At 33.9% G+C, this 22,643-nt stretch overlaps 1 protein-coding gene across 1 annotated transcript; it reads right to left on the bottom strand.

The window, feature by feature from the left end:
* Nucleotides 1-1,677: 1,677 nt before the first annotated feature.
* On the bottom strand, nt 1,678-19,182 carry LOC142975615 (uncharacterized). The gene is made up of 7 exons (XM_076118572.1): nt 19,045-19,182; nt 7,834-8,067; nt 6,741-6,869; nt 5,094-5,208; nt 3,361-3,539; nt 2,831-2,896; nt 1,678-1,920 (listed from the first exon to the last, which is right to left on the bottom strand). The coding sequence occupies exons 1-7, from the start codon at nt 19,085-19,087 to the stop codon at nt 1,850-1,852; spliced, it is 837 nt and encodes a 278-aa protein (XP_075974687.1). The 5' UTR covers nt 19,088-19,182; the 3' UTR covers nt 1,678-1,849.
* Nucleotides 19,183-22,643: the final 3,461 nt, after the last annotated feature.

Here is a 22,643-nt window from a genome sequence, read left to right as displayed (position 1 = left end):
TTACCAGGGATTTGACCAGAAGGAAACAGCAATGGCACAGTTATGGTAATGTTACAAGGAGCTTCACGCACTCAGCCAGACATATCGCGCAGGCCGTCTCGAAGGAATTCCCTCAAATTACTGCAGCGAGAGAGTATCTACTTAGCCGTGCTCACTTTCCTCTTTATCTACTGCTGTAATATTTCTATCCCGAGTTAACTTACTTACGTATAGGTACGTATGAGACGCTGATACACATACAAACATCGTCTTAAGTACTGGGAGCTGGAATAGTTCGCCGTGCTCGTATATCACTGTAATCTTATTAACAAAATGTTTGCTAGTTGAACATTTTAAAACTTCTCTACAAATATAGTGACAAAACTTGTCAGTTAAATAATGTATCACTATTATTCCAGTTTCGTGTCCGAGAAGTGAAATTCAATCAATAAATTTGGTAGATACGCCGTTTTAACTGGCAAGGGACAATTTCATTACCCGAGGCAGGATTATATTACAGTGTCTAAGTTCTGTTTATTGAGTTCGATTTAGTTTTCTTTGTTTCATGATGGGGACAATATCTTCCTTTAACGGTGGATACGAACCAAACTTTACTGGAACTTGGGAAGTAATATGCTTCCTGTTTATTGAATGATTCGAGAAAAGTTTAAACAATATTTACAGAAAATAATAACACAAAGTAGTATAGGTATGTAGCGTAAAATGTAAATGTATGAGCATTCAGAGTCAGTAAACTCTACAGTAGAGCCTACACGCCACGTTGAGTAATTTTTAAACAAGCAGTGTTCTCACTGCTGACTGCCTCTCTCATGTACGGGATCAATCCCAGTAATTGTATATTGTAATATTTAAAAGGCTGCTTTGTACAGAGAAATTATTAGACCAGCCTTCCACGAAGCGCCATGAGGGAGATGTTTTTTACGAGTTAGCTTTTCTTGTATCGCTAGGGACTTTAATGCAGAAATAGTATAATGAGACCAAATAAGAAATTAATTACCGAAAGATAATCAGATCCTCGGCCCACGGCGCAATAGTAACAATAAATCACACTATATTATTTTTTAGGCCGTTCCTCTCTCAATAAGATATTAAAGAAAATAATACACGTGGTACAGGTTACAGTGATAGAAAACTGGTTATAAAGGTATTAAAATGGTTTATAATATTTTTATATGTAGTAAACATCATAGGAGTAACGACGAGTGACGTTTCCTCTAGAGGGCGTGTTTACACGAGCTTTTCTTATTTTTTCCTAAAAGAAAATATGTTTTCTACTAGTCAGTGACGTGAGTGGGTGTACACAATCTGATTGCTGTGTGCTCCGTTAGAAATAGGTTAAGTTTGATGTTAACAATTTTCAGATAAGAGGAAATTGTTAGGAAATTATAAGGTCCTCTGTAACGGTACATGTTCGTATAAAAGTAATAAACATAAATATACATATAAGCGTTTTATTTACATTTTGTATAATATCAAAGGGCTACATTAAAATGTCCGTGGGCTAATATCCGTACTTACAACAATAATACTGACCAAATATACAAACGATCATCGTATTTATCAGTACACAATTAAACTATGAAAATGAAATCGCTTTTTCATAAAAATACCGTATTTATAATTTAATTTTTAAACTAAAATATCACAGATTTTGTAAATTTCCTAAAACAGCCGTTTTTAAAACAATAATCGTGACTTAAGTCTATTTTTAACATAATAATACAAATATATTAAGGCTAAATTTATCTATAATGTGAAACAATGTCAGTAACGTTATTTTATTAAAATATATGCTTAGTATAATACAGCGTAAGCGTATGTATTTACACGTATTGGTTGTATAATTATTTTAATAAAAGATACAGTTAAAGCTAATTAATAAAATAAATAATGCAGCACACGCTCGCAGTAGTGGACAGTCTGCAAATAAATTGACACTGGTTACGATTGCAAATCACCGAATAGGCATAAACGTATTGTCATCGATTTTTAGCAAGATAAACTTGTTTTGTCATTTGTGTGGATCTGTCGGCTTTGGACGAGGCACTCCCAATGGACATACGTTCAATGAGAGAAACACACGTAACCTAAATGAAAATACACATACATATATGTATTTCATTTTAAAGTATTTAGTCGATTTGAGACAAAATATATATATTTTAATTATTAACGATACACAGTTTTCCGGCAACGTGTAATTATTCCGTGCTATTAATAGATGACCTTTGTTCTAAGCCATTTTCATCAATATTTAATAAGTAATTTAGGAGTGATGGCTAAAAACTTCACCGATCCATAGTGTTAATAAATCATTGAATGTGTTACAAAGTACCGCCAGTTTCAAGTTAATATCTAACATTGTCTGATTCAATACATTAACTATTTGTAGATCGAAAGTAAAGGTACTATATTTAGCAAATTCACAATTTATGATACGCTTTAAATTAGTGACATTTTGTAAGCGATCAAAAAGGTGAGTAATTTTCGAAGCCCCCATTCCCTTCTTAAGTGACTATTTTGTTTAGGAAATATCGGAGTAAGTAATATTATTTTCATGCGTTGACTAACCCCCGGTTTTTCAGGTCAAAACTCATACAAAAAAAAGCTATTGAATACATAAACTTCCGTTAAATGTACTCAGAACCCGGGGGTAAGAGAAAAGATTTAGCAAAGAGACGAACTATTTCAGTAATCGCAAGGCCAAAAATCTATTGTCAATTGGATAGCCGTAAATATTTCGAACGTATTTCTATTTATTATTTATTTAAATGTTTATATCTTCCTATTTGAGGAAGGAAATGTAAATAATGAAACGGTGTATTCTTACTGTTCGCCTGATGTTCCTGTGGTTTCTCCACTTCTATGGCGGCGATGTGCGCCGTCGGCATAAGACCTGCAAGTGCATGCAAGTGTTAATAAAGTTTTACGAGCAACAGCTTACGATCCTGTTAGTATCACGTAACACGTAATGCAGCCGGCTGCCTTATTTATAAAGCTGCAGTCGCAAATGAATCTGACCTTAATGTTGGTAAACGGGGTTGATTCTCACACATGTCTTGTTTTAACTTTAACTTTAGCTATATACGACCATTTTCAATGTAATAAATGTATTTTTATTTATCCCTAAGGTACCTATTCGAGGTATATCTTAATTCTGATAGAAAAGCTAACAGTGTACGGATGAGACTAATTATTTAAAGTTGCTGAATTTACTATTGTTTTGCTCAATTACAATACAATGCACATAAAGTTACATGAATTTTGAGTTAAAGAGTTCACCTAAACGCATCACTGAAACACTTGTTTTGGTTTTTTGTGCTAAGGTGTTACAGGTAAATGTATACTTTTTTATCTTACCTGGATAATATATAGTTGTTCTATTAGCTGTATAGTTAGCGTGAGGCAAGCTCAGCATACACACAAACTCTTCGTATGGACGGCTGACGTAATCGTCGTGCACCTGGGCCCTCGTCTCCACTGTGTACATTCCCCACGAGTCCATCCTCATGTCTGTCTCCGCTTGTTCCAAAGGCTTCCTGACAACATCCAATTTATATCAGAAAATGTCATAATTTTTATTTTTTTTCAAAGGTTTTAATCAAATTAATGATCTTGGTGTTTATTGATTCATTATTTATTTCATCAATTGTTTAGTTTGTATCGACAATTCGGTTAGTATGTTCATAATAAGCATCATACCTACTAGCAGAATTCATTACAATTATTCGCAACCGTACGACGTCGTTATGTGGTAATAGTGTCTCTACTCCAGGTAATAATCCCCAAACGATGTCGTAAGAACATAAAAATATCCTTTACTTACTCAGTTCTCATAATCTTTGCTCTTTACCATCCCAAAGTTTAATCTGTCAAGAAAGTTTATAGTTATACAATATTATGCGAAGCCTACGGGGATCGAACAGCGAAAAAGTGAGGCACGAAGGAGACACGTCAGTTCGGAATTACCCCCGAGCGGAACGGAGTTTGCGTCCGTTAGTTAAGTTTAACCTGTTCAGAAATTTCTAGAAACCATGATAACAAACTACGAACTAACGTAGTTATAGCTAATGGCATCGAATATTGCTTAGTTGGAACTGTTACCTGTTTTACAACTAAATGTTCTTGTAATTGTGTATAATAACATCACTAAATAACAGAAATCTTTCTAATTTTACATTTTAAACATCGTTTGCGTTTCGTTTATGGACTCTTAATATTTTCTAATTTTATTGTTAAGTTTGTTTATTACCATGTCTTAAGAACCCTACGACGGATCATCCGAACCTTATCAACTACCTACTAGCTTGAACATGAGTTACAAAAAATACAAGAAGGAAAATAATATGCGTTTTGGCAAAACATGATCCAATCAGATACAGGTACAAATATATCATTAATGAGGGTACTAGAGGGTCAAGGAATAGCCCATCAATTTCCTATTCATTTGTTACATTTCTTATCTACATATTCCTTGTTCAGTAACTTAATTGGATAAATACTTTTATACCCGCTTTTATTAGTCCGGATAATGAAACTGTTTTATGGCTACAGAAATCTTTAAAATCTTTCATGAAAAGTGTTGTTTTTCCTCGATGGCTGGGGAAAGGGAGAATGTACCTAGTGTTTTTTTGCCTGGAAAGACTACAGACAAGGCGATGAACTTTCAAGTTGGCTTTACTCGTGCCCTGCTATTATCTTTGAACTGAACTTTTACAGCGAGTATTCAACGTACCGCTACAAGTTCTAATTTAGTTTCAGACTGAAAAAGGCACTTTACACATTTCTTGACTGTCCCATTTGTGGGCACATGTCCCTCTCGGAGCGGTGAGGTTATTACGACGCTTGTAATTGCGGGTTGCAAGTCTTGACACACCTTCGAGAACCATTAAGCCGGTACTCAACGTAATCAGACCGTTACCGTCCTGTTACATGAAGTCAGAGATATTATGCTCGCTCCAAGTTTATATGAACTTAGGATATAAAATTGTGACTTGTGCAGATAATAAAATATGTAACTAAGTCACGTTTATTAACTAAGTTAACTGAATTTTGAATCGAGAGAACATCATAACTGCATTGAGAGAACTCACCCTTTCGACAATATCGTCATCAGCGGTCTTGGGTATAAATCTTCGGCGACGCATATCAATGTCACTAAGAACACATATTTTTTCTCCTGAATGAAATGAAAACTCTTACCCGGACCTGTGGGGCAGAAACAGCTTTGTTTTACTTGGTTTCCCTCCATAATATCTAATGAAAACAATTTAAATTACGAGGAAAATGTATGGATATGAAAAATGGTGTTAGCATATTGTATTTCATCACTAACTATGCACACGACTTTGTTTGCATGGACTCTAGATTTTTATGTAATGTTGTAGAGCTCAACTCCAATAAAGAATATCGTGTTGATTTATGTTGTAGTAAAATTGTACTTTAGGCGCTACTGCTAAATTTTAACTGATGCACGAAAGCTTTAGTGGTAGGAATACCTCCTGAAAGTTCAGCTTTAGTTTAATTAAAAATTGTTTAACATAATAATTTTATAATTTTAAAAAATTTGGATGCCATTAAATTGTTTATTTTGTGCCAGTTGTTGTTCAGAAGACTAGACGTGAGGATATAAACAAAGGTATTTTTACGTACATTTAGCTCTATCACCCAGTTGAAATGGATACTAGGAACACCGGAGGATCGCTAAAAGGATTTAGCTTTTATAAAAAAATATACACGGTATTTTAGTTTCTATTTTGGAGGTATATTTTTTACAAAAATGTGTTTGATTGAAAAAGATAAAGCTTTCAAGGTGTTTAAACTCTTATCAGTTGCAATGTATTTTACGACGCATTCATTCAAGTCGTTATTGAAAAAAAATCTAATGAAGTTAGGTGTGAAAAAAATGAAGTAATTAGCTGATGCAAGTAAAATACAAGGTATCCTGTAGATTTCAGAATTTTTTTCTACATTAACGATTTATTATGATTGTTCATATTGTTCTTAGGAACAAAAGAATCATATTTGTGTAAACTTTTAGGATCGGAATTTAAGTATTTATACTGTACTTGAATATTAATAGGAGATTACCTCATAATAATTACGTGGATGATACGAATAATGCCTACTTGGTAGAATTAATACTTGGTAGAATTTCTCAAACGTAATTCATACTTTTCGTGTAATAAAAGTTTGTTATTTTTTGGAATATTAAATAATAATAAAGGTCACAACAAGATGAACGGAGATTCATGAGAAGCCCCACGAAGCCGGGTTATTAACAATTTAATTTATATTAAGTAATTATTTCCTGCTTTGTTTTTCGGTAATAGACGTCGTAAAGAGCAGAAAATCTCGTGGAGTTAATACAATATAATGTGTATCTACGTTAAGAAAATGTCTTTCACTAAGGCCTTGACATTTTGCCGCCGACGGCTTTTCTTGACTTAAATACAATATGGTCTACAAAAGGGTGTTTTGGAGCCTTCTTTCCACAAAATGTCCGTGTTACTAAATATTTGAACCTATCTGGTTTTTAAGTGCGGATTAGCTTCAAGGTACTCTCGGAAAAATATTTTTGTTGTTAGGATTCTTAATAGGTACAAGTTCTTCGAACAGCTTTGATTCTAAACAAAGTGTTATTCTCAAAGAAACGTATCGAATGGAGCGCGGCTACTTAGTAATGAGATAGTGTAACTAGTACGTGTACTAGATACAAATGTGCGGTAATAGTTACTTACTGTACACTAGCATCGATCTCGTCTGTCTATCTTCTTCTAGGAAGGTGGACACAACACATGTGTAGTTGCCACTTAAGTGTGTGCTGGGGTTTAATATCTTTATCGCTCTGTAAGCTTGTAGCGGCTCCTCTGAAAAATAATCGCAATTTAATCAGATGTTCTTTAGGTAATTGTTTTCTTTGTTTTATAATAAGTTAGCTCGATTGCTTATAAATTCTGAATTTGTTCAAACATTTGTTTGACTGCCTCCGTGGCGCAGTGGATTAGGTTGCCACGCCACAAATAATTGTTTTGCAATTGCACAAGAGCAATTCTTAGTGCGGAAATAAAATCAAGTATACAGTAACTTTGACTAATAAGCCTACTAAACAATAGCTTACACAATATCCAATCTTTTGAATAATATCTGTATCGCGAAGGGTTTTGTAAACTATCAGAGGACAAAGAGGCGAATCGTATCAAAGTAAGAATTCGACCAATATTCGAAAGATCGCCATTGAAGGAGCTTCACTTTGTCCTGGCTAAGTTACGTTCCGTCAAGCGCGATCTAATCACGAACTCGATATACACTCAGACAACAATCTGTGAAACTTCCAACTGTTTGTATTTAAACAAAACAAATGTTCATTAAAAAGAGTCTAGATGAATTTACTATACTTTTTATTCGCAAATTCAGTCAGAACATATTCGCAGTCACTACGTAACATGGAATAACAAGGAACTTTCGGCGAAGTTTCCCGCGTAATGTTTACATCTACGTATGTCATTTACCGTACGGTAATAGTCACACGATTTCACATTTCACTTACCTGAGTTATTCCGCATGATAAACTCGCTTTTTCGCTTTATCGTCTATATGCTACATAAAGTTAGCTTTCTCTCATCATATTTATATTCTACCGTGTACTTACCAATTTAAGCCTCCGCGGTATGTAAATATAATGTAAAGTTTTTGGAGTGATTTTAAAAAGGCTGTAGGGTTTAAGTATTGCTATTTTGGTAACTTCGATGAACGTACACGTAAGTACTAGATACTAAAATATTTACTATTTTAAAAAGACTTAGACTTAGCCTAGGATCTAAGTGTATTTACCCGATATTTTAAAAGTCATGTCTACTTTTCCCTTCAGCAGTCCGATCACTTGCGGCTGCCGAGGCGGTATCCACTGGTACACGAGGCCGGTGGAGCCGTTGAAGAACCACTTTATCACGAGGCCCGGTCCCGGGGTGACGCCTGTACTGTAGTCGCAGTCAAGGATCACTGACTCTGTTCCCAGTTCGACCAGAGAAGGTACTTCCATACGCTTGATATTCACTGCTATACATTCTGCGAACAATGTTTTGAGGTTACAATTTTGACGGGATAAATAGGCTCAAATATATCCATACAACGGCTATCCTGCCAGCATTCTCAGAACGTTCCCGATGAACAGCGATGGAGTAATTACGAAGCGTAGCGCGCTTCCCTTTTTATTATTTTTAATATACTTGTTTTTTAATTTATTTGTGGATAAAGTTTAAATTTAGCTTACTTTTAATTGTTGTAAATAATATATTGTACACATCGAAAATGAATAAACATGCTCAAATCAATAACATCATGATTTTGTTTTAATAGTTTATCTTATATGTACAAAAAAACAGTTTAACCTTAAAACACAATGTTCTTGCGGTCAGTCAAGGGTGACCGCGGTTTACATATTACATATGAGGCCCATCTAAGCCTCGGGGCTCATTAAGCCTTTAGTTCCACCAACTGTATCGGATTATTTGACCATTTTTGACTACAAGGAAGACCGGATAAAAGTCCCTTTCTCGTACAATAAGTTGTTTAGTCATTTCTTTTTAATGACCGCAATATTTAGGAGTTGATATTATAACGTTTTGCATTATACATTTGTTATTATGTAATAATATTAACAACCAAACCATTTAACAAGGTATTATAATTCGTATTTTGAAACGAATTGACACTGTCATTTACAGAAATATTTACTTACACTTGTGAAAGTATAATATTTTTCTTGCAAACATATACAGCGAAATGAAAATTTAAAAGCCCTTTTCATCATTATTTCGTTTCAGTTTATGACTGTGATCGCTACACATGAAGTATACAGCCATCGTTATCGAATAAAAAGAATATAAACATTAGGAACAAGATCTTGATTTTCTTTCCGTCAATTTTTATGACTGTCGACAAGACGAGCTTTTATGTTTTCATTCATTTATCTAAGTACGTTTTATCGTTGAATTAGTCGTGTATGAATTTTCAAGTAAAACGAGGGAAGATCGATACAAACACAGTTTGAAAGGAAGGGTTATAGCTGTAATCTGTTCTTCTTTGGCTCGCGTACGCACATAAGCTTTTCACCCAGCTCGTTATGACAGCTTAAGCTCTTTCGAAGACATGTGACAGTTGAACCGACGCTTGTATAATATTTCTCTACGTCGTTTGGGATTCAGTTTTTCTTACTTTTAAACAAAACAGCAAGATGTTTTTGCTCAATTTAACATGTAGCGAGATAACAGGAAAAATGTTCTACGCAAAAAGTAAGTTGAAATATTCACAGGATTTTTATAGCTGTGACTTCGAAGTCAAGTTCTTCAGTACATTTTTCACTGAAGTATACACCTTGTTATTCACTCGTACCTTTCATATAGATATATACATATGTATACGTATGTTTCTATGTATATGTATGTGTTCTGTGTGCAAGCGACGTTACGCTTAATCGAAATATACTCATCTCAAGTCAGTAATTTGATTTGACACATGCATAATTAAATAGTATCTATATTATGAGACAGAATAGAATTGTACCTTCAGAAATTAGTAAATAGTTAGGCAAATTAATTAAATCAGTACAATTAAAATCTATCTTTTATGTTTCAGTAAATGTTACAACTATTTAACAATTATTGAAACTTTAAAAACAATTTGTTATATTGATTGTAATTTGTAATAGTAAAAAGCGAGTTATTGTTTTTATAACTTCGTATGGCCTAGCAACGGACTATGTAGAAAAATATTGAAATTTGATATCGATAAAGGTCAAACAAGGGTCTGGAATTCACAATCCTAGGATAGTTAGTCTAAACATACCCGATAACGGTTTGGAATTGATGTCAAAAAGTATACTAACCAAACATGACCTACAAACACTGGCATATAATATAACTTTTTGTTTTTAATTCTAAGTAACGCACCGAAACTAATAGAGGCATAAAATTAGGCAACGCGTAATTTGTTTCGACCTCCATGCAACACTTGTTACTTTTTCATCTATACTATATCTATACTAATATTATAAAGCTGAAGTTAGTAGCTGAGTTTGTTTGTTTGTTTGAACGCGCTAATCTCAGGAACTACTGGTCCGATTTGAAAATTCTTTCAGTGTTAAACAGCCCATTTATCGAGGAAGGCTTTAGGCTACTCGTATCATCACGCTACGACCCATAGGAGCAGACCAGTAAAAATGTTACAAAAACGATGCGTTACGTGACGCAAGCGAAGTTGCGCGGGTCAGCTAGTGAACTTATAAAAGTAATGTAATTTACACGTAATGTGTTTTATGAAGCAATGCGAATAATTCGATACAGTCGTAGTATCTCCACCACATTTACGTTCATTCGCACGCGTTTGTACAGCTGCATTTAAATGTTCTCTGTAATTTAATTACCATTTACGGTAATTGCGGGTATAATGGACACAATCGTACACTACAATGCTGCGTCGATTAATTTATTAAATCTATAGTCCAATTATAATGCGAAGTGAACGACCGCTCTTGAGTGTTCGCAGATTTTCGAGTCGCAAATAATTTTGTTGAAAAACACTTTGCGTTAGTATATTTTTATTTTATTTTGTCTTGTGGTTAGTGGCTCAACCTAGCCGAAAGCCTTTATCGTAGCTTAATAACTGTTATATTAGTGGATAACAACCGGGAATGAATTTAACGTGCCCTCCGAAGCATGAAGACACCTAGCTCAAATACCACTAAGTGGTCACTCATCTATGGAATGACCGCGCTAAGTGTTGCTTAACCCGCAGATCGTTTACCGACCGCCGTGCGCAAAATATTATGAATAAATTTAATAAAAACTTACCACTTAATACATTCTTTAGATTTTAATACAGATGCACTGTGTACTGTAAAACGATAATACTTCTCCTAGGTTTCAGCTAGTAAAACCTTTATTACAATAAACTACGACAAGTAAATAGTACCTTAGATACAAAGACTGCGATTAATATCCGTCGCAACCAACAGTGTGCCGTGGAATTGTTACTGATTGGTTTTGGGATCATCTAAAATGGTATTAAGGGAAATGAAAGCAATCAAATGACGAGATGACAGCCTCACCCTCCATATTACCTCATTAGCTTCTGTAATTCAAATTAATTCGAATGCCAGAGAACAGAGCGAACATGTTTTTTTATGTCACAAATGGCTGTAGATTTTGAAGTTGCCTTATTTGTTAGGTAATGCTTCAAATTGCAAGAAGTAAAGTTGAATAACAGATTTAATTTCGGTAGTGGTTGTCTTGTTGAAAATAGTCAGGTGCAAAGTCATCCGTCTCTGGTTCACATGCCAGTTGAGATTTATGCGGAATAGTATAACGTATATGGAAAAATAATTTTAGTTTATGAAAAAAGTTGTCCTTACACTTAACTTACCGAAGAAGATAAATTAATTCATACGAGTATTATCGGGGTAATTGTAATGAGGGTATCGAGTAAAATAATGATATTTTAGAATAAAAACTGTCTATAGGTCCTGGTAATGTTTGTCGGAGTAATATTTATCGGCAAATTTGGCACAAGCTTATTACCTGGTAACCATTTGACATGCCAGTATTTTGCAACAACAATTGTTATTTACAATACCTATTCTCTGGAGTTTCACCTACAAATAAAGTTACGAGCTCTACACGTAAGTTAGTGGAAACTGTACAGGGCATTTCTACGAAATACAGTTTTGTATAGATAACATGTAACGTGTCATCGACATTGTTTCATACTAGCCTTTGGTGCTGAACTAAATGTGCGCTAAGTTCTAAATTCGTACTGAGAATGCTAGTAGTGGTTTCCGAATTACTGTGGTTCCACTGTATCGATCCTTTGTGTCGTGCCTAGTTCAGTAGAACACAATTAGGCATCACACTCGAATAAAGATAGATAAACGCGTTTGTCGTAGATACAGAAGTGCGCCTCCGTACGAGGGGAAGCTCCCGCATGTTAATATTATAGTACATACGTGACATGATACCCGACACCAAATACTCTCAAGCGAAGTTTCCAGAAATATGCTCCCATAAAAATAAATTAATATTTTGAATTTTGGAATAGTATAGGCACTAAAAAAATATAGCAGGCTTGCGATAGCACGGGTGTTAGATTGCGAGAAATGAACTCGTTCGTCATCAATATTCGTGGTAAAAATAATACATTTTTCAGTACATATTTGATAGACTGACCAACCACGTTATTTCACACGTAGGCTAGACGGCACGTATGTTTGTAACAAATCTCTGACGTTCTCTTTTCTGTGAAAACGTATTCATAACATTTTAAGTGTTTATTTTTGACTTAATATGAACAAACTGGAGCAAAATCATTAGAACTTTCCATTATAATATATTCCATTTTGATTATAAGAACATGTCATTATTGTGGTATTCTGTATATCCAAGTTATAGTTTCATAAATGTGTAACTACAACCGAATTGTTGACTAACTACTCCATCACAATCTTGTTAAATGCGCTGATTAATCCGAGCCTAAATGCGACAATCAATGCCCGTCTGCTTTAAGTAAGTCGATGAAAAGTTTGAAAGCTTCACGATAAGCACTCATTTTTAAAAGTTCATTATAGAGCTGATATTAAAATTCAATTTTGTGCCAAAAGTGTGTTAAATCTACAGCATACATAATACATATTTAAACTACAAACTTTCAAAAGAGATATTCGTGAAGTAGAAATACTCGTTTTTAATGATATACGCGTCCTCATTACCGAACAAAGGGATGTACAACAATCTGTTAATCAGATTTTGCTAATGACGTAAAGGAGACGGCAGTGAACATAAAAATGCAGGAACGATATCCACATATGAAGGTAGCCTTACAACGGACTGATCCCATTCAGATCAAAGAGATTAAAAATATATTATTAGGTAATCCCTTTGATCCAAATCGTCTGCTTCAGTGGCCCTTATGTAGAAAGCAATGTGGAGCTCATAATGCGGATTGGTTCGATACGGTTTAATATCAGGAAATCCATCTTTCTTTCTATTAATCACGTTTCTGCGTTCAAGTGTGCACCTGAATATAAGGTGAATACAAAACGATATCCAACCCTTTGTGTGGTGCAGAATTGGCAGTACAATCACACAAGAGCCAATGTTTGTTACCTACGTCTCGTATACGTACGTTCTGCAGTAATATTGTGGTTGTAAATGCTCCTATTTCAAACCTAAGTCTCAATTACTATTTGCTTTTTGGTTTATGTTAGCTGCATTTAAACTTAAATATGTATTACGAATCGTGAGTACCTGGAATAAAGTTACTTTCAATTACGGACATAGATTTCTTTTTTTCTTAATTAGGTATTTTACAACAATTTCGTTCAATTAGTCTTTAAAATCCCGTGTTCGATAGAATAATAAATATTTTTAACATTAGATTAAAAGTCAATCAATTATTTGATTGACTTTCATGTGAAACGAACTTGGTGTATTTTATACGCAAAAAGTCTATTTGTGCTCAATTTTAAGCCTAAAAGCATTTTGAAACACAATCAGTTTCCAAGAGCCATCGTGGATGGATTATTATCTGTGTAGTGGAGCCATTGTTTGGACGTGGCACAAAAGAATTAATTGACAAGCTAGTTCATCGGTACAGCATTTATGAATAAAGTATTAATCTTAATGAGAGTAAGGACACAAATTGATGGGGAAAACAACACAGACCTAATAAAAGAGAATCTGATTCACGTTGCCTTTGTGGAATAACGTTCGTATTTCAGTTGCCGGCAACAGCGAATAAGTTAATCTCTTTGTTTGCGAGCGGTAATTATTTTCCTCCGGAATAAATTCTCCCCTTTTTAGCTTTTTAGCTCAACGATCAAAAACTGAATACATTTCTTTGTGTCACTGCTAATTAATTAGCGTGACCTTTCACACGGTGTAACTTCTGTTCTGTTGCTTTTTCATATTTTCGTGACTTTCATTGCCTTTTTCCTTTTACATCCTATTCAATATTGATTATCAAATAACTTTATCAATTACTTTTCAAATATTAATTACGGAAGCTGAATATCAATGAGTGTAATCAAAATAGCTTTGCTAAGATTTCCTTTTAATTTTATAATAAAATAATATTAGCTTTGCTTTTATACCGATAATGGTATTCAAGTAATAAAACAAAATTTGAATTCCAGAAATAGTATCATTAAAGCTAAGATTTATGTAAAAATATAAATAATATTTATTAAGTTACTACTATCCTTTATATTTACAACTAGATAAAATAAATGTAAGTAATGTAACATGTTAATAACTGTTACATACATACAATATAGGTGAACGTACGAGGAAGAGCGGGCAGTGTAAACTTTTAACTAATAAATCATAATTTGCCGCACAATCGACGGCTTGAATGTAGAAGTTATGCACATTAACTGATTTATATCATGCCACGTATTATCTACTGAAAACAATTTTGCTAATGTACGGGTTATTTATTTATTCATGAGGCAATTTTTATCATTAACCGTGGAATAAAGCTAATAATATGTGAGCCGTGGTGTTTATAATGGCTCTCGAATTTAAATATTCTAAATGCGCTTAAGTAGTGTAACTAATAGGCATTTAAACAATATAATCAAATTTACGTGTACAAATTAAAGAAGATTTATATGCAACCAATAAACATTTGAGAATATTAAACAGGTTAAAACGCAATTAACAGTAGTCGTGGTCCAACAGTGAAGTGGCAAGTTCGACCTTACAGATAATGACCTGAAGTAATTGTAAGCTATTAGGTTTCAACGTGATAAGGGTTACACTAACATCGTTAATCGAGCACGGTTTCAGTTCACTAAGATAAATTACAATTTTAAACTTAAATATCTTCATACCCTAGCAGATCACAAACTTACATTACTCGAACGTAATTTTTCATTATTTGTCGTTTCAGAGATGTGTAGTTACAAACGTGAGGTATTTTAAACTAATCTTGTGCATGTAAATTTAGTAGCTGATAGTCAGCTAATTCAGCTTCTGGCTATCCTATTTCCAGAAATAGGATTCCTGTAGAACTTCGTCTGCGAGGCTTGCGGGGGTCACGGAAAACTTGAATAGAACTTTGAAATGTTTGTATACAGTTCGTTGCATTGTAGAAGGAACCCTATTGGTTTCTGTTCGCTGCAAGCTCACTAAAACTATCAGGGATTCGAACAGTTCAATAAAACGAATTAAGCCCCTTACGACCTCTGTCTCACAACGACTATTCGGTTTTCCTAACCGAAATACGATGAATTAGGAAACACATTAACTTTTGTGCCTCGGCCACTCTACATCCATTTATATATTCTCAATTAATCATATTATTATTCCACAACGAGCAGATTAATGGTATGACTCATTAATTACACGTATTATTATAATGGTTACTCAATTTACGTTAAACAAACATTCTTTCACAATAACAGAGCATCCCTTCGTCGATATGAATTTATTATAGCGCGCGTTACAGTTAGGAGATATTGTTTTCGTAGTTTATCTCTCTCAAATAGTCCATGAATAATGCATTGTTGGCATAACATAATATAGGTTAAACGTTATATTTATATGGTATAGGTTCGAAAGGCAGTTATAGGCTTTCAAGTAGATTGAAACCCTCGATTGTTATTACACACATATTACTTTATGTTTGTTTATCAAGCTATATTGACATACAATCATAGTTACAAGTAGTCACAACTGTATATATAACATGAAGCATATACTCCAAGGGCCGTTGTTTACGCCCAGGTTCAATAATACGAGGGAGCCATAAAAAGTTATTGATATCTGAAATCTAACATCCAGCGTCCGCTTCCTATAAAACTTATCCAGTTACCTTATTACATTTAAAGATATTTTATGTGAGTCTAGACGTAGCACATCGTAAAATTACTTTTTTATTCTCGTTAAATCAATATTGCGGCACTTCGGTAGAAACAGGTAACTTTATCTTTTGTACAAATTGCTTTTTGGAAGCTACGGTCTAGGAAATAATAGAACACATTGTTTTTATCTCTTACACACATAAACTAAGCAATGCAGATTTACAATTCAATGTACATTGTATATTTCAGTATGATTAGAAAAGCTAATAATGTTACGATGAATAAATATTCAGCGCAAAGTATGAACAACAAAGCAAAGCCGGCGATATATCTCGCCAGTGAAGTCGGAAAACATTTCCCAATACGTATCAATTCCTTTGTATTACACAGAATTTGACAGTTACAATATCGGGTCCTCTCTGTTTGCTTATGAATCTATATCGTTAAGAGGAAACAGAAGATACGGATGCTATCGTAACCAAAAACACAGGAAATTAAGGGTAATATCTTCGTGTGCTCCGATTGTTTGCCGTACTATACTTTTTTATTTACTGAAATGAATGTTAGACAATAGCTTTGATCCATCATTTTCTATTTATGTGTAACATTTGACCTACAAGAAAGCTCAAATATATTGTATAGGTATATTTCTTCGGTTGCTAAGTAGCATTTATTATTAAGGTAAATCGCTATGACTGCAGTTTTAAATTCTTACTGCCTTACCAAATTACATGACATATTTATAGTTTATCTATGTTTTGCCACTTTCGAAAGAATATGAATCTTTGAGTGAAAAAGACAAAACGTTTAGCTCATCCGAGCTCACACAACGTGTTTACTGCTGTGGTTGAAGTTTTAGTATGTTATATAATATGTAGCAGTACAAAAGTATTGCAACGAAATTAAAAAAGTATTTAACTTACTAATTTAATATGTTTTCAAAATACACCCAACTTGAAGTAAGTAATATTTGATAGACCGTGACCTTAACGAAACTTAAACGTACTCATAACCGACAATTATAGCTTATACCGACTTGCTCAAACAAGACAGCGAAAGTCGAAGCTGTTGGCAACTCTGTCATAGTGGGTTATAGTTCTAATACTCGCAACTTATTTGGTAACGTTACTTACATTACATAGTACAAGATGATTGACATATTAGTACTACGAGGTTATTGCCGCGTAATATATTACACACTACTTAGGCAAGCTTTGGCTAATCATTAATTATATTATATTTTGTAAGAAATTATCAGTGTCACGATGTAAATCTTATTAGGCGTATAAAAATATAAGGTACCTGGGTCAAATATGGCCTACCGAAAAATATGGCCACATATCATTATTCCAAACCTCATGCATGTTTCACTTTAACCGACACTAGCGACAATTTAACGTCGCGTTACAATATTTCGTTTAATTGGCCATATTTGACCCAGGTACCTTATAAAAATTAAGTTCATCGCTGAAGACTTTTTAATATTTTCTATCAATATCTAGCTTTTCTTAGAATTTTGTTTATCCTGATGTACTAAATTAATAGTGACCCGTGTACCTATTAGCATTTTTTGTTACGAACTAAATTTTACCCTATTATCATCTTTTAAATATATTTATCGCCTAATTATTATACCTGTAAAAGATTCACTAAATATTTAGTTTATTTTTGTATTTATTATAAGGAGATGTATTTAAAACAGAGTTAATAATAGATAAAAAAGGTTTTCCTGTTTTTAAAAAATGCGGTGAGAACCGGATATTTTTGGCTGCGATCCGGATATAAAACAAAAATAAACACCGGATTTTTATCAGCGGCCGGTTTTTCAATGAATCTTGATAGTGATTTTGTGGTTGATATCCCATAGCGGACGGCTCACTCATTCATTTTTTGTCTGAAATTAAAGTGAAAATCTATATGGAACAAATAATTGTCTACGTCCCATTTAATCTGTCGCTTCAATATGCAACAGAGCTATAAAAGCTTTGATTAAAGATAGTCTGCATAAATATTCAAAATTAGTTATTTTATTTAAAGTTTGTGTTGTTGACGACTAAAAGAGAATTGTGAATACTATTAGCCGATGTAGTTTATTGATTCATGGGCAACAAATATTGTATCTAACTATCCTGTATGCAGTTTCTTAGAGAAGGAGATATAGATACGATACCTGAGTTCTCAGAAGCCTGAGATAATATTTCACACGTGGCTTTGTAAAGAGCAGTATCTACAGCATCTATATACATGCAGAATTTATGTTTTCAGTACCCTGTTAATTCTTATTTTCTAGGTTTTTACCAGCGCACTCAAATGGCTGCAGTTAAAAAGCATCTAACCGGTTTATATTTGCAAGAAAAACCTGTATTTTGCCGGGCATCGAATCAAAAATTTATAAAATGCACCCCGAGTCAGATGTTCTATTTACAAACATAAATTTTATGATCAGCTTTTAATAAGCTAATATTCAAACACTATTACAGTGCTACTTTTACAATGGCATCCCCACAAAATAACACGATTGCAAACTTAACGTATTATTTGCGTAGATTATGGAAACGCATAAAGTTTGAGACATTTTTTATGGACTTATTTTCGACATCGAGCCGTAATCACTACCTTGATTATGATCACGTTTCCTTTTCACAACTTTTTGATTTACAGGCTTAAGGTAAATCATTCGAATATAATCTCTATCATTATCACAACCTGACTTGTAATATCCGCGTTATTATACTAAGTAAAATGAATAACATTCCGAAGTTTTATACAAAATTGCTTAGTTGTTTTTATACATAATAATATTTTTAATGGCTAACCTGAAACTATGGATTTGTGGATACCTAAAGGCAACGTGCTATCGAAACGGACAGAAGTCAGTTAGTTTGATTTAAAACTGGGACCTAACAATTTTGGAAGGTCTAGATTGAGACCGACATTATTAGGAAAACCTGAATAAATACTTAGGTATTTCCCGTATACACTTAAAATAAATTTAACGTAGCTTTACACAATAAAGCTCTGAAAATATAAAGCGTCATTGTTATTCAAAAACACGGCATAACAATTACCAATCAGAAGCCAGGATGACGGGAAAATTACACACGCGCTAAACTTTCATCACGCAACAGAAAACTGACAGAATTAACTTAAAAATACAACATATAAGAAAGTAAACAAACTATACCAACTTGAGCACAGTATCAGGAACACGAAATGTATCGAATAGTTCATAGTCTCTGAGTACTTTTGTTAAATGTTCGTCGGTTAAATTCGAACACGACGAAGGTAAATAAAAAGAAAGTCCCGGCAACCGCCGCCCGATTCAGTGGTAGCCCGCCGACTGAAAACTTTGAAGTGTGAACATTTCAGCAAGAAGAGCGCATGCGTATCCTGTCTGCCTGTTGAGTTACTTTACAAGTTCCTTATTACAGCATTAAAAACATTTCGCCCACTTACTATTAATATATTTGTAAGGGTAGTGCATTCCCCACATTCTTGGGCGGAAACTTGTTGTTTATTGCCTCGCGGAAACTCCATATTCATTTATTTTTATGCGTGCGTAAAGATACAACCTTATATTTATACGAAATATTACACAGTAATGTGGTATGCTCGCTATACAGTCATCATGTTACGATCCTTTTAGGCCTCATTGTTTTTTTCCCATATAAATATATTTTACAGATTTTACATGATGTCATATTAAAGATAACTTGAAAGTATATATCCATGTATTTTAAATATTGATTAAATTTTTTGTTAAGTAACGAGATTTTCTTGTGAAATTTCTCGATCCGTAGCCTAATAAAATTAAATCTTAGCGATGTCACGCACTATCTTCAGGAGATGATTTTATAGGTATATTCCCGTTGTCCACCCCCTGCTTGTCCACCCCGGGTGGACAGTGACACAAATCTTTTAAAAAGTTCTCGGTGTCCACCCCTGGGGGACAGTGAGAATTAATTTTAAATTATTCCCGCTGGCCACCGCCGGTGGACAAAGCCACTGCTTAAATAAACATTCTCAATGTCCACGCTTGCTAGAATTGGGTGTAAATAATTATAACAAAATTAATTAAGTAGGTACATAGTTTAATCATATTATCAACATCTCTAGGGTAAATAGAAGTAGGTACACTATCTATGGTGTGTTTTCCCATATAATGATGATTGACCCTAAGTTGCGGCACTTATTAAACCAAGGTATAAGTTATAACAATAAACGTAAAAAAATATATTTTAAGTGATCATTTTATTCACGACATGCGAATGGGACTTGTCAATGGGGACTTCAATATTGATTTATTTCTAGAAAGGATGAGGATGTAAAGATTTTTCTGTGACTTTGATTAATACCTATTGTGATAATTATTTGTGTAGATTGCAAAAGTAAAAGATGTTGATAATATGATTAAACTATATACCTACTTAATTATTTTTTTACACCCAATTCCATCAAGCGTGGATATTGAGAATGTTTATGTAAGCAGTGGCTTTGTCCACCGGTGGTGAACATCGAGAGTAGTGGTGGCCAGCGGGAATAATTTAAAATTAATTCTCACTGTCCCACAGGGGTGGACACCGAGAACTTTTTAAAAGATTTGTGTCACTGTCCACCCGGGGTGGACAAGCAGGGGGTGGACAACGGGAATATACCATTTTATATACGTACTTGATTACTCATAATTAAAAGTATTAGGTCCTTAAATACATATATGCTTATATACTGCATTAAGCAGTATTTCAAAATGAAGATAACAAATGCATTCAAAATTATTTATCAAAATATCTTAGTACAATTGTGGATAAATACATAATATAATTACAGTACATTCGTATAAAAGCTCGAACGAAACTAAACTATTTTCACAGTTTACATAAAATAAGTCTTCAATATAAGTGTATGCATTAAAGCTGTCATAACACAATAGCACGTGTCCCACCCACGTTTCACTGGTAATATTAGACCCTTACAACGTATAATAGGGTGCGATTTTACAGACTACAGTTACATACAAATTGCTTCTACGAATTTTGTAACATGTTATGAAGAACCATTACACCAAAGCCGGAAAAACTAACAATTATTAATTACACATGGGCTCATTTTACAACTATGATCATACTAAACAAATATTTGCGACAGTCTGCAACAAAAGACTTATTTGAAACAGTAAAACACTCCAGATTTAAACTATTAAAGTTCATAGGCACAGCATGCAACAGCAATTTAACACCGAACTGCGCAATTAGCACTTGCAGTGCAAAATGTAAGCCATAAGAGCTAAATGAAGCGAGATGAAACCAGCGTTTTTTCTTGGCAATACAATTCGGAAGTCCTCTATTTGGTACTCTGCCAATTGTAATACCTATCTCTAGGAAATGAATTGTTATAAACCCAATACCCAGAATATCTTGCGTGGCGAAATAGGAAATGAAATGTTTAAAACATTTTGTTTGTGTCGGGCTGCCGGCCTGGATACGGAGCAAAGAAAACACGAGCATGTTATTATGTGTAGTTGACAAGTGGAGGAAATCGCTTGCTCATCGCTTATTGCTAAGTAACCACCCTATGTTTGACTTGTTATTTCCGCAACGTCCCTTACTCGGAAGTTGTATTTTATGCCAGACTACGGACTCAATAAAGACAAAGACACATTTTGTGGTAACTAGTTATTATCAATATTCCAATTTTATCGACAGAAAATAATAATCATTAGATTCGTTTGGCTGATTCTGCTAATTGGTAGCTTTCATTAGACTAACGAAGAACTAAATTGTAAGCAAATAAAAATCTGGCAAAATATTTGTGCTAGTGAATTCGTGGATCGGGTGTGTATAAATGGTATTGTATGACACAAATCTAGATGTAGGTAACTAATGTATTATGTTATATATTTCTATTTGCATAGTATGCATAAATAATATCGCAATACTCATATTAATGTACATGAGAAAGTTGAAAGTCGATTCAGTCCTCTTTTTAATATTTGACGAGGTTCGATGGACCGCACGGTTGCTGACCCGCCTGGCCGCCTGGTGGCCACGCGTAGGGTTGAGGTGACGTCGCGTGCTGCCCCTACGTGCGATGTTGCCCTTCACATTTATAATTATAATTTAAACAGCTTATCACGGAGTTAATTTTATGGCAGTAAAAGAGATGATTAGTAATGTATGTTTGCTTTTAATAAACCGTTTTATTTGTTTGTAGTTAAAAAGTATTTAATTATTATGTTTTATTTTTGTTGGTTACTAAATAATGTCAATTTGTTTGTCGCTATTGTACCAGTCGAGGTCTGTTCCAGTATTGTTGCAAATTAGAAAGATAAGTTTTTGGCAATTTTATGCTAGCCTAAACTAAAATCTATCTATCTCCTCAAGTATTTTACTATTTTGTCTTTTATGTTACTATGTATATCCGTACATCATGTTTTAATTGTTATATAAAGGACCAACTAACAAACCGATAAATGTATGTAATATAACCTGTAATTATTTAACAACGAATATTATGTATACTTCCCATTCAAATATAAAAGAAAAAGTCTTAAAAGAAACCACTTTCAAAACATTACTCTACTTCGCTAGAGAGCCCTTAAAAGGTTGAAGGTATAATGTTAAGTAAGTACTCAGCAAAACTTACCCGGGGCAGCCCTAACGCCTTTCATAAGTTTACTTTTTTAATAATGAAATGCAATACGAATGGTAGCTCAATAAAGCGACTCGGAACCCGCAATTTATGTCCGCATTAGAATGACTAACGTTGGTCAATAAGTTTGAGGACGTTG

The sequence above is a fragment of the Anticarsia gemmatalis genome, chromosome 9 (assembly GCF_050436995.1).
Source record: "Anticarsia gemmatalis isolate Benzon Research Colony breed Stoneville strain chromosome 9, ilAntGemm2 primary, whole genome shotgun sequence".
NCBI classification, from domain to species: Eukaryota; Metazoa; Arthropoda; class Insecta; order Lepidoptera; family Erebidae; genus Anticarsia; species Anticarsia gemmatalis.
This window is presented reverse-complemented; position numbering and strand designations above follow the sequence as displayed.

Bases quoted from the DNA above. Each gene is read 5' to 3' on its own strand.
- LOC142975615 (XM_076118572.1), bottom strand. From the start codon at position 19,087: ATGAACTATTCGATACATTTCGTGTTCCTGATACTGTGCTCAA. The intron at 5,209-6,740 runs GTAAGTAACTAT...TCTGCCCCACAG, and splicing joins GAGATCGATGCTAGTGTACA to GTCCGGGTAAGAGTTTTCAT. The intron at 1,921-2,830 runs GTAAGAATACAC...ATTTATTTGCAG, and splicing joins ACAGGAACATCAGGCGAACA to ACTGTCCACTACTGCGAGCG.